At 47.4% G+C, this 11286-nt stretch overlaps 1 protein-coding gene across 1 annotated transcript; it reads left to right on the forward strand.

The window, feature by feature from the left end:
• The first annotated feature begins 574 nt into the window (after positions 1-574).
• Positions 575-9048, forward strand: LOC123136063 (pentatricopeptide repeat-containing protein At4g01990, mitochondrial-like). The gene is made up of 2 exons (XM_044555349.1): positions 575-933; positions 7582-9048. The coding sequence occupies exons 1-2, from the start codon at positions 634-636 to the stop codon at positions 8728-8730; spliced, it is 1449 nt and encodes a 482-aa protein (XP_044411284.1). The 5' UTR covers positions 575-633; the 3' UTR covers positions 8731-9048.
• The last annotated feature ends 2238 nt before the right edge of the window (positions 9049-11286 follow it).

An 11286-nucleotide genomic window follows, 5' to 3' on the forward strand; every position in this document is an offset into this window, starting at 1 on the left:
TATCTCCAAATGGTGTTGCATCCTTAACTGAAAAAAAAAATGATTCTGTTACGAGGGCCCATTATATGAAGTTCGCACAAGGGCCTCTAAGATGCCAGGCTAGGAAGTCATCCATTTCAGGATGTTTCATGGGAAAGTTGGCACCTCACACACAGATTCCATTGAACCCGATGTTGTTTCTCCTGTAATTTCTTGAAGCGGTCCTCCTATTTAGTGCACAACATGCTGGGTGGCACACAAACGCGCACCCCCCCCCCCCCCCTACCGCGCATGATTTCGGCGGCCCATGTGCGGGCGCTTGGTGCCCCTTTTTCGTGTTTTCCTTTTTTCTTTTTGTTTCTTTTCCTTTTTAACTTTGAAAATATTCAGGATCTCAAAAAAGATCAATTCCAAAAATTTCAAAAAAAATCTGGATTTCAAAAAGTTCATGATTTTGAAAATTGTCTTAGGATTTTAAAAAATGTCCTGCTGTTGCCTTCCCCCGTTAGTTCGGCCCGTGCACCATGGCCTCGTCGCCGCGGCCCAAGGAGGGCCCATCTCATCTCATAGGGGAGAATCACGCCGAACCAGCTAAGCTGAGCGGCCTGCCAGTCTCCACTCAAAAAAAAAAAAAAAACTCAAGCAGCCAGTCCCATGCTGCGCAGGGCGGTCGCCGCGGAGGCGGGGCGGCGCATCCCCCTTGCCCCGGCGAGACTCGCGCACGAGCTCGCGCAGCCGCAGGCTGAGTCGGTAGTCCCCGATCGCCGCGGCCTTGAGCCGTCGTGGGTCCCGCTCTACAAGAGGATCTCGAAGGTGTCCCACGGCAGGCCGCCGGGGATAGTGGCGGCGGAGATGGACGAATGGCTCCGCCAGAGGCTCCGGCTCTCGCAGGACCAGGTCCTCGCGTACGTCCGCGAACTAACCAAGTTCAAGAAGAACGAGGGCGCGCTCGAGGTGCCATCCCCCTCCCCCAAATCTCCTCCTTTTGTTGTTCGATGCTACATTAGCGGTAGCCTACTTTCGATAGGCTCGTGCGGAAAGTAGCGGGCTTGAAGTTTTGTTCGGGATAAGCGAGGAAAGGGGACGGATTGATATACTAGGGTTTTCATTCAACCTCTATGTGTGTTCTCTTTGTGGATCATCTTAATTTATAAGGTCGCTAATGGAAATGAACGGCGCAAACTTGAAGTTCCTTTTCAACTGAACAACTGAAGAGTAGGGCAGGGTCAACTGATTGTGTTGCCAACCGCCACGATGGTATTTTGGTGTCTGATGCTAAGTGAAAATAGGTGACATACTGCACATTGCGTTGGTCATAACATGATCGTAATTATGATACCCTGTTCTGTTTTGCTGTATCTTTATTGAAGATGGTGCGCACTATCTTGACCCCTGTAATTTTTGGAATATATGAAGAGATGCCACAGCTTCCTATTCTTTCTAAATATTACTCCTTCCGATCCATAATAAGTGTCGTGGTTTTAGTGAGTATAGCTCACATGTTTTCACTTCTCACTATTCGATAGTCATAGGATATAGTCTATGAAGAATCGAAGACAATGACTGTGTTAGAGTACGTAATGGGCCTAATGGGCCCATTAGTCTTAGAGTTAATTAGAGATAAGGGTCGTTTGCTTAGGGGTCAAGTAAGCCTTGCTTGAGAGTCAAGTAAACCTCTCTATATAAAGAGAGGAGATGTATCAATCTAATGAAGCAAGAATTAAGAAGGAAATCCCTTCCCTCTTGCCTGGCCGTGGGCAAAAGGCCCCCGGTCGGCCCTCTCGCGCCCTCCTTCTAGCAGCGCCATAACAATTTGGTATCAGCTAGCTGATCATGTCTTCACCACCGCCAAGCCCGTCTCTTCCGCTGCCGGTCACCTTGTCGCCTCCGGCGACCACCACGACCGTCACCCCGCTCCTGCCCGCGCCGGGATCCTTTGTCGCGCCCGCCCCTACCGTCCTCACCTGGGAGGACGTGTCCGGGGTGCTGTGGGACCTAACCCAGGCGGTCCAGGAGATCCACCTGTTCTTGGCCGGGTCCTACGGGCCGCACTCGGTTGCGCCGCCCATTGCCGCCCCTGCGCCGCCGTGGCTGCCGTGGCAGCCGCCGCACCAGGCGGCCTTCGCCGCGCTCGCCGGACCGCTGCAGCTGCCATCCATCGCCACCACCACCCAGCCCTGGCTGCAGTGGCAGCCGCCGCTCCAGCCGGCCTCCTCCGCGCCCGGCGCGACAGCGCAGCAGCCGCTGCAGCTGCAGCAGCCACCGCTGGTCAGCTCCGCCGCCCAGTATGGGATGCCCTACGACGGGAGTGCGACGACCTCGTTCCCATCAGCGCAGCTGCCATCCCAGGGCGTCCACATCCAGCAGATCAAGTCCCTGCCGTCGCCGTCATTGCTTCTGTCTTGGATCGCTACCCGCCACGTGTCGGCGGCGGTGAGGCTGCAGGCTGCTGTGCGCGGCTTCCTAGCGCGTCGGCGTGTGCGGGAGATGCGTGGTCTGCAGCTGCCGCTCCTCCAAGTTGCCCTTCGCTGCGCAAAGGACCTCGATCTTGTCCGCTGCGTCGGGGATCTTGGGCATGTGGTTTCCCCCACGGGCGGCCGGCATGCTGTTTTCCCTGCGGACAGCGACCTAAAAGTCCGCGACATCGGCGGTTGGGGGGGCGCACCCCTCCTCGTCATTCTCCATCGCAAGCCCTCCACTCTTCCCTGTGTGGTGCAGACCAACAGCCATACACATGCACTCCTTTTGTCCAGGTGGTGTCCATGGGATCCAGGTGGCTGTACACGTGCACGTCCAAAATAAAGCGTCCTAGTCTATTTCAGGTTGAGAATAATAAAACAAGCCGAGATGTAAAAGGCTTGTTTTTAGGTGTTAGGTTTGTGTTGCGTCGAGTCATGGTTATAAGTTGGTTAGGCTGCAGCTCGAGGACAAGCTGCATGTCCAGGTGGGGTGTAGTGTTAGAGTACGTAATGGGCCTAATGGGCCCATTAGTCTTAGGGTTAATTAGATATAAGGGTCGTTTGCTTAGGGGTCAAGTAAGCCTTGCTTGAGAGTCAAGTAAACCTCTCTATATAAAGAGAGGAGATGTATCAATCTAATGAAGCAAGAATTAAGAAGGAAATCCCTTCGCTCTTGCCTGGCCGTGGGCAAAAGGCCCCCGGCCGGCCCTCTCGCACCCTCCTTCTAGCAGCGCCATAACAGACTGCGTATAAGATGTTTTGAGCCTCATACTCAGTGTATTGAGGTGAATTTTACTAAAGTGGCTTAATAATAAACATTTGAAATTTTTCTACTTAAATGATTTTAGTGAGTCAATGAGTTAAGGTTCCATTGCTATTACGTTAATCTGCATTTGGTTGAGATATGAGGTCATGCATATTGATGCCTATCTATCTGCAGAGATTTAGCAATTGAGTTGAATTATGAAAACCCCATGTTCTGTTATGTTATCTTATGTTTACTTGTGGAAAACAACACTAACATTTGTGATCTATTTGTTTCACAGCTCCATCCCCACCTAAATAGCAACATAAAGATGTGTTTGCCATGATCTATCATAGTAAATGTCATTATGATAAATGGATAGTATGGGAGCATGCTTTTTCCTCCCCAAAATGATTCTTGTGCTAGTACTATTTGCAATCATTGACATACTCAATTATGATTTATAATCATGAACGAAGTTGCTAAAGGAAAAAATGATAAAAAAATGTGCATTTGCCATGAGCTAGTTCAGTTGGAACAATGAATGTTGTATTGTACTTAACAGAACTCCGCCTATGTTGTCTCAACATAGCCGGTCCCAAGCCCGGGTAAAGGAGGAGGGTTGTGATAGGCTTGGCGAGCCAACGTAAAAACTCAGCCACTCTTATGGAGATGAAACCCAAAAGATTTTCGTTGGGGCGTAACCCTCTCAGCGACGCGCTACATCGGAACCCGGGTGTGGTGGAAAATGGGCAAGGGCCGGGCCGTCACCCCCTAGGTGGCGCGCCGTATCTTGATCCGGATCCGGTGGCAAGTGAGCGAGGATCGGGTCGTCGCATCCTTAGTGGCGCGCTACATTGGCGCCCGGATGTAGTGGGAAATGAGCAAGGGTCTTCGCATTTGACTCGACGAGTGCGAAGGGTAAGGAAGCTAGGCGAGCCTAGGAGGATTCGCTTAGGTAGCTGGAACGTAGGGTCTCTGACAGGGAAGCTTCGGGAGCTAGTTAATGCAGCGGTGAGGAGAGGTGTTGATATCCTTTGCGTCCAAGAAACCAAATGGAGAGGACAGAAGGCGAAGGAGGTGGAGGATACCGGCTTCAAGCTGTGGTACACGGGGACGGCTGCAAACAGAAATGGCGTAGGCATCTTGATCAACAAGAGCCTCAAGTATGGAGTGGTAGACGTCAAGAGACGTGGGGACCGGATTATCCTGATCAAGCTGGTAGTTGAGGACTTGGTTCTCAATGTTATCAGCGCGTATGCCCGCAAGTAGGCCACAATGAGAACACCAAGAGGGAGTTCTGGGAAGGCCTGGAAGACATGGTTAGGAGTGTACCGATTGGTGAGAAGCTCTTCATAGGAGGAGACCTCAATGGCCACGTGGGTACATTTAACACAGGTTTTGAAGGGGCGCATGGGGCTTTGGCTATGGCATCAGGAATCAAGAAGGAGAAGATGTCTTAAGCTTTGCTCTAGCCTACAACATGATTGTAGCTAACACCCTCTTTAGAAAGAGAGAATCACATCTGGTGACTTCTAGTAGTGGCCAACACTCTAGCCAGATTGATTTCATCCTCTCGAGAAGAGAAGATAGGCGTGCGTGCCTAGACTGTAAGGTGATACCTGGAGAGAGTGTTGTACCCCAGCATAAGCTGGTGGTTGCTGACTTTCGCTTTCGGGTTCGTGTCCAGCGGGATAAGCGTGCCAAAGTCGCTAGAACGAAGTGGTGGAAGCTCAAGGGAAAGGTAGCTCAGGCGTTCAAGGAGAGGGTCATTAAGGAGGGCCCTTGGGAGGAAGGAGGGGATGCGGACAATGTCTGGATGAAGATGGCGACTTGCATTCGTAAGGTGGCCTCGGAGGAGTTTGGAGTGTCCAAGGGAAGGAGAAGCGAAGATAAGGATACCTGGTGGTGGAATGATGATGTCCAGAAGGCGATTAAAGAGAAGAAAGATTGCTTCAGACGCCTATACCTGGATAGGAGTGCAGACAACATAGAGAAGTACAAGATGGCGAAGAAGGCCGCAAAGCGAGCTGTTGGTGAAGCAAGGGTCGGGCATATGAGGACCTCTACCAACGGTTAGGCACGAAGGAGGGCGAAAGGGACATCTATAAGATGGCCAAGATCCGAGAGAGGAAGACGAGCGATATTGGCCAAGTCAAATGCATCAAGGACGGAGCAGGCTAACTCTTGGTGAAGGACGAGGAGATTAAGCATAGATGGCGGGAGTACTTCGACAAGCTGTTCAATGGGGAGAATGAGAGTTCTACCATTGAACTGGACGACTCCTTTGATGAGACCAGCATGCATTTTGTGCGGAGAATCCAGGAGTTTGAGGTCAAGGAGGCTTTAAAAAGAATGAAAGGAGGCAAGACAATGGGCCCTGATTGTATCCCCATTGAGGTGTGGAAAGGTCTCGGGGACATAGCGATAGTATGGCTAACCAAGCTTTTCAACCTCATTTTTCGGGCAAACAAGATGCCAGAAGAATGGAGACGGAGTATATTAGTACCAATCTTCCAGAACAAGGGGGATGTTCAGAGTTGTACTAATTACCGTGGAATTAAGTTGATGAGCCATACAATGAAGCTATGGGAGAGAGTCATTGAGCACCGCTTAAGAAGAATGACAAGCGTGACCAAAAATCAGTTTGGTTTCATGCCTGGGAGGTCGACCATGGAAGCCATTTTCTTGGTACGACAACTTATGGAGAGATATAGGGAGCAAAAGAAGGACTTGCATATGGTGTTCATTGACTTGGAGAAGGCCTATGATAAGATACCGCGGAATGTCATGTGGTGGGCCTTGGAGAAACACAAAGTCCCAGCAAAGTACATTACCCTCATCAAGGACATGTACGATAATGTTGTGACAAGTGTTCGAACAAGTGATGTCGACACTGATGACTTCCCGATTAAGATAGGACTGCATCAGGGGTCAGCTTTGAGCCCTTATCTTTTTGCATTGGTGATGGATGAGGTCACAAGGGATATACAAGGAGATATCCCATGGTGTATGCTCTTTGCGGATGATGTGGTGCTAGTTGACGATAGTCGGACGGGGGTAAATAGGAAGTTAGAGTTATGGAGACAAACCTTGGAATCGAAAGGGTTTAGGCTTAGTAGAACTAAAACCGAGTACATGATGTGCGGTTTCAGTACTACTAGGTGTGAGGAGGAGGTTAGCCTTGATGGCCAGGTGGTACCTCAGAAGGACACCTTTCGGTATTTGGGGTCAATGCTGCAGGAGGATGGGGGTATTGATGAAGATGTGAACCATCGAATCAAAGCCGGATGGATGAAGTGGCGCCAAGCTTCTGGCATTCTCTGTGACAAGAGAGTGCCACAAAAGCTAAAAGGCAAGTTCTACAGGACGGCGGTTCGACCCGCAATGTTGTATGGCGCTGAGTGTTGGCCGACTAAAAGGCGACATGTTCAACAGTTAGGTGTGGCGGAGATGCGTATGTTGAGATGGATGTGTGGCCACACGAGGAAGGATCGAGTCCGGAATGATGATATACGAGATAGAGTTGGGGTAGCACCAATTGAAGAGAAGCTTGTCCAACATCGTCTGAGATGGTTTGGGCATATTCAGCGCAGGCCTCCAGAAGCTCCAGTGCATAGCGGACGGCTAAAGCGTGCGGAGAATGTCAAGAGAGGGCGGGGTAGACCGAATTTGACATGGGAGGAGTCCGTTAAGAGAGACCCGAAGGATTGGAGTATCACCAAAGAGCTAGCTATGGACAGGGGTGCGTGGAAGCTTGCTATCCATGTGCCCGAGCCATGAGTTGGTTGCGAGATCTTATGGGTTTCACCTCTAGCCTACCCCAACTTGTTTGGGACTAAAGGCTTTGTTGTTGTTGCTGTTACTGTACTTAACAGGGTTTATTGTCTCTAATAGACAATTGCAGGAAAGATTTTGATGGATAATTTGTCTCAAACAAACATGTCTTTTCATGTTCTTTACAAATAACCGCATATCAAACGTATACAGTCTGAGGTTTAAGCAATAAGGTCTACCACAAAAACTGCTGATGGTTAAGAATGGTCTTAAGCTGAGTTAATCTCCAATCTCTCGGAATTCATCTGTCATTGGTTGCTTGCCCATAACATACTCTACTTCTTAGTCGGGGATCTCGATTCTCACACGTGAATAGGCAAAATCCTGGAGGAAATAATGTTCTAGATGGAAGAAAAGTAAGATTTCACACCAGAAAATGAAGGTTCATGTTCTAACAGTAGAAGGTTCAGATGGTGATAAGTCTCTCCTTAGGATCTTTTTATATTCACTGTAATATTGTGGTACTAAGTGTTCATCTGCTGTTCTGGTGCAATCTCTTTCTGAGCAAAGTATCTTTTCATGTTCGCTGTATAATTTTCGGCCATGTTGTTTTGTACCCAGTTGCTGGACTGGATGGAAGCTCATGGAGCAAAGTTGAGGCTTGGGCATCACGCACTGCGGCTTGACCTCATTTCAAAAGTGCGTGGGATACAGGCAGCTGAAGAATATTTCTGGAGCCTTCCAGATATATGCAAGTCTGTGAAAACTTATTCCTGTCTGCTTAACTGCTATGGTAAACATGGGTTGGCATACAAAGGTCTGGAGCTCTATGAGAAGATGAAGGCCAAAAACATTGTTCCAGATAAACTGGTGTACAACAACTTGATGATTTTGTATCAAAAGGCAGGCCAGCCAGAGAAAATTCAATCCACATTTGAAGAAATGCGAGGAAGTGGTGTAAGTGCTAATAAGTTTACATACTTCACCTTGATAGAAAGCTATATCACAATGAATGACCTGGACGCTGCGGAGAAGGTCCTGGCAGAATTGCAGAAGGTGGCTCCAGTTCACTGGTCCTTGTACACTCGGATGGCAAACAATTACATTAAACTAAAGTTGTTTGGCAAGGCAGAAATTGCCCTAAAGAAAGCTGAGGAAGTTATGGACAAGGCTGACTTGTGCTCCTGGTATGCCCTCCTCTCCTTACATGCCCATTGTGGCAATTCAACCGAGGTGAAGAGGATCTGGAAGTCTTTGAAGTCCACATTCAAGAAATGCTTGAACAGAAGCTATCTTGTGATGCTTCAAGCTCTGAGTATGATTGATGACTTTGAGTCTTTGCAGCAAATATTTCAGGAGTGGCAATCGAGTCATGAACATTATGACACAAGGATAGCAAATGTTATGATCAAGGCTTACCTTGATAAGGGTATAATAGACGAAGCTGAGGCTATCCGTCAGAGCACAATGGCACAGGGTCATTGCGACGAGGAGATGGTTTACATATTTGCAGAGTTCTATCTGGATAAATCTGATGTTAACACGGCACTGGAGATCTTGAGAGATGCAAAGAACATGGTGACGGCACACAAATGGGTGCTATCGAAAGAGCTTGTGAGCAGATTTCTGAAGCACTATGAAGAGTCAAAGGATGTTGCTGGTGCGGAGTCTTTCCTCGAGTGCCTGAAGAAGCTTGAATGCCTTGATCCGGACGCTTATGAGGCCATGATGCAGACCTATGTAGTTGCAGGTAGAACCAGAGACGACTGAAAGTGCTGAAAGTGCCTCTGGCAGTTGAAATAGAAAGAGGAAATTTTTGGCTGTAGAATTAGAGGCTGCCGTAGACCTTTTCCTAGAGCTGTTCTATAACTTGTCGAAGATGCGTTTATGTCGTGAAAGCCCGGGAGAAAGCATCTGGTGTACATGATGAAATTGATGATCTTTGTCACCCCTTGCTGTCACCGGATTTCCGTATCATATGTACATTGCAAGGTCTTTTGGCATTTTACATTTGATGCTCTGCTAGCTCCTCCTGACTATTGTGTGACATCTATCTATACTACTAATTTGATGCAGTTATTCGCAAAATTAAAAAAAAATCTCGTCTGCTTATAAGTTACTCATGCAGTTGTTTGCTCGACTTGATAGCACAATATTCTATAGAAGTTCTAATTACACATGAACTAAGACTAACTGTTAACTACTCCCTCCGTTCGAAATTATTTGTCGCAGAAATGGATGTATCTAGATGTATTTTAGCTCTAGATACATCCATTTCGGAATTATTTGTCGCAGAAATGGATGTATCTAGATGTATTTTAGTTTTAGATATATCCATTTTCGAGACAAGTAATTTCGAACGGAGGGAGTACCTGGTAGAACTTTCGTTGTGCTTATGTTGTTTGTCCATCCAATAGAAAACCTAGGCTAGTGCTTGGTTGCCTTGGCTCCGGCTGTTGTGGCCGGAGCTAAGGGAGCGTGGGCGTGGCTGCCTGAGTTCCTCGGCGGCAGTGGCGGTCTTACTGCTGCCGCATTGCACTCACCAGTCGAGTGTGCAGCCACCGGCGATGTCGTGCCGCGGTCCTTTAACGACGAGGCGGTGCGGAAAGAAGACCGACGTTGTGGCAGCCAACACGGGGGCATGTTTTTTGGGAGCAGCCGCCGCAAGCGTGATGTTGAGGGTGTCGATCATGATCTTTGTCGTCAGTGGGTTGATCGGTTCTGCCCTTGTGCTCGCATTTATCCTAGATTTATTTTAAGATTTCCGGCGATGCCCGTTCAGTGGGAGGAGACGTTCCTGTCGACTATGAGGCGCCTATGATGATCTCGTAAGGGTGAGCGTATGCGCGTATATACGAGTGCTTACGTCTGTACCGTGTTAAAAAAAAGTAAATACAAAGAATATTCTTGTGGTACCCATAGTTCAGTATTTTTCCTTGATAAATATCTGAACTTTCTGTCCTAAACCTTCTAGAAACGGAATTATATATCTTGGCTTGTCCTTTTGGCTTGAAACTTTGTGGAGGCCTCCTATGCATCATAGGACACCTACACGAGGTCATGATCAAAAGAGAATTCTCGCCACCACTTCAGTCTCTTTTTTGAATAAAAGAAGGGCCTCTCCTTCCGATTACTATCAAGAGAAACCACATGGTTCAGAGCCTGACTACAAACTACTACTACTACTAGAACGAAAAGAAAGATAGAACGACGGAGTCAGAGAGCTCCAACCACCAACTTGATGACCATATGAAAGTCTAGACAAGCGAGCAGCACAGCTCGCATGTGCCAACATCTAGCCAAATATCATACAATGCCGAAACACAGCCATAGACCAGTTCTGCAGCAAAGACACAATGTCACCAAAAGCCGATGTAAAAGAAGAGCCAAAGCGACCAAACACCAACAGGTTGAAGTCGAAACCCAACAATACCATTTTTCTTGCTCGTTGGAAAGATCTTTATTGCCTTCCTTTTTCCTAGCCACCTATGTGCAAGATCCCATGTCTCCAGCCTTGAGATGACCTGTAGACTTCATTTGCTACACGTTCAAGTAGCTTTGCTCCCACCATAATCACCTCTTTGTTTTACACCTTTATTTGCAAAATAGACCATCCAACGATCCAAAAGCAAGTCAACTTTTATTAGAATCATTGGATCATTGTATAGCTTGCTCTCAAAGATAATTTCATTTCTCCATTTCCATAATGTCCAAAACACAACAAAGATACCAACTAAAACCAGGCTTTTCTCATTCTTTGGAAAGGTTTTGATCCACCTCCCAACGCAGTTTTCAACAGAGGAAGGAGTTGAAATAAACCAAAGGCACATTTCAATAAGCATCAAACTAAAACCACAACAGAACGGGTGGAGAAAAGATGATCAATTGTCCAATCTTTTCCACATAAGACACATAATTTGCTCCCTTTCCAACCTCTCTTCAACGGAATATCTTTAGTAAGAATAGTTTTCCTAGGCACCAGCCAAAGAAAAACTTTAATCTTGGTAGGGACTTTTACCTTCCATGGGAATTTCTATGGGAAGTTGTAATCCACAGCAATCATTTTCTATCTAGAGTTTTGACTGGGAGTTTCTTATCTCCAATGACAGATCTTTCAACATGGTCCTTACCAAGTCTCATTTCAATCTCCTCACATCTTAGTTTAAGGTTTTTCCACGGTTCAAGAGAATCTCCATATAAGGTCCTTCTAAATATAAATCCACCCCACCCTTTCTGCAATGTCTCAGCCACAATAATGTTATGATCAAAACTGAGAAGGTAAAGTCCGTGATACTCATCTTTTAAGGGTTTGTCATCTACCCATAC

Source organism: Triticum aestivum, chromosome 6B (assembly GCF_018294505.1).
Source record: "Triticum aestivum cultivar Chinese Spring chromosome 6B, IWGSC CS RefSeq v2.1, whole genome shotgun sequence".
NCBI lineage: Eukaryota > Viridiplantae > Streptophyta > Magnoliopsida > Poales > Poaceae > Triticum > Triticum aestivum.

Excerpts from the sequence above, each read along its gene's own strand:
- LOC123136063 (XM_044555349.1), top strand. The coding sequence starts at position 634 with ATGCTGCGCAGGGCGGTCGCCGCGGAGGCGGGGCGGCGCATCCCCCTT. Across the intron at positions 934-7,581 it reads AGAACGAGGGCGCGCTCGAG|TTGCTGGACTGGATGGAAGC; the intron begins GTGCCATCCCCC and ends TTTTGTACCCAG.